Here is a 214-nt window from a genome sequence, read left to right as displayed (position 1 = left end):
GGGGGGGGGGGGTGGTGGTGTTATGTGTGTATTGGGGTGCCATGCTCTGGATATAATCCATGTTTGGGGTGTTTCTCTCCCGTAGATGGACGTCGGTCGCTCTCTGGAGCTCCTCCATATGACGGTGTACAGTCAGTGCTTCTCTCCGTGTGGAAAGTATTTGGCTGTTGGGAACAACCTGGGGCAGATCGGGGTGTTCAGGTGAGTCTGGTGG

At 55.6% G+C, this 214-nt stretch overlaps 1 protein-coding gene across 1 annotated transcript in view; it reads left to right on the top strand.

Moving 5' to 3' along the window:
• The window catches only part of THOC6 (THO complex 6), a gene marked incomplete at its 3' end in the record, with an annotated part of 5,147 nt that overhangs the window by 3,350 nt on the left and 1,583 nt on the right, over positions 1–214 (top strand). The window contains exon 2 of the mRNA XM_018575261.1: positions 86–201. Within this exon, the coding sequence (XP_018430763.1) occupies positions 86–201 (116 nt within the window). The remainder of the gene's footprint in view (positions 1–85; positions 202–214) is intronic.

The sequence above is a fragment of the Nanorana parkeri genome, unplaced genomic scaffold (assembly GCF_000935625.1).
Source record: "Nanorana parkeri isolate BGI_ZX_2015 unplaced genomic scaffold, ASM93562v1 scaffold3708, whole genome shotgun sequence".
In the NCBI taxonomy this organism is placed as follows: Eukaryota; Metazoa; Chordata; class Amphibia; order Anura; family Dicroglossidae; genus Nanorana; species Nanorana parkeri.
This window is presented reverse-complemented; position numbering and strand designations above follow the sequence as displayed.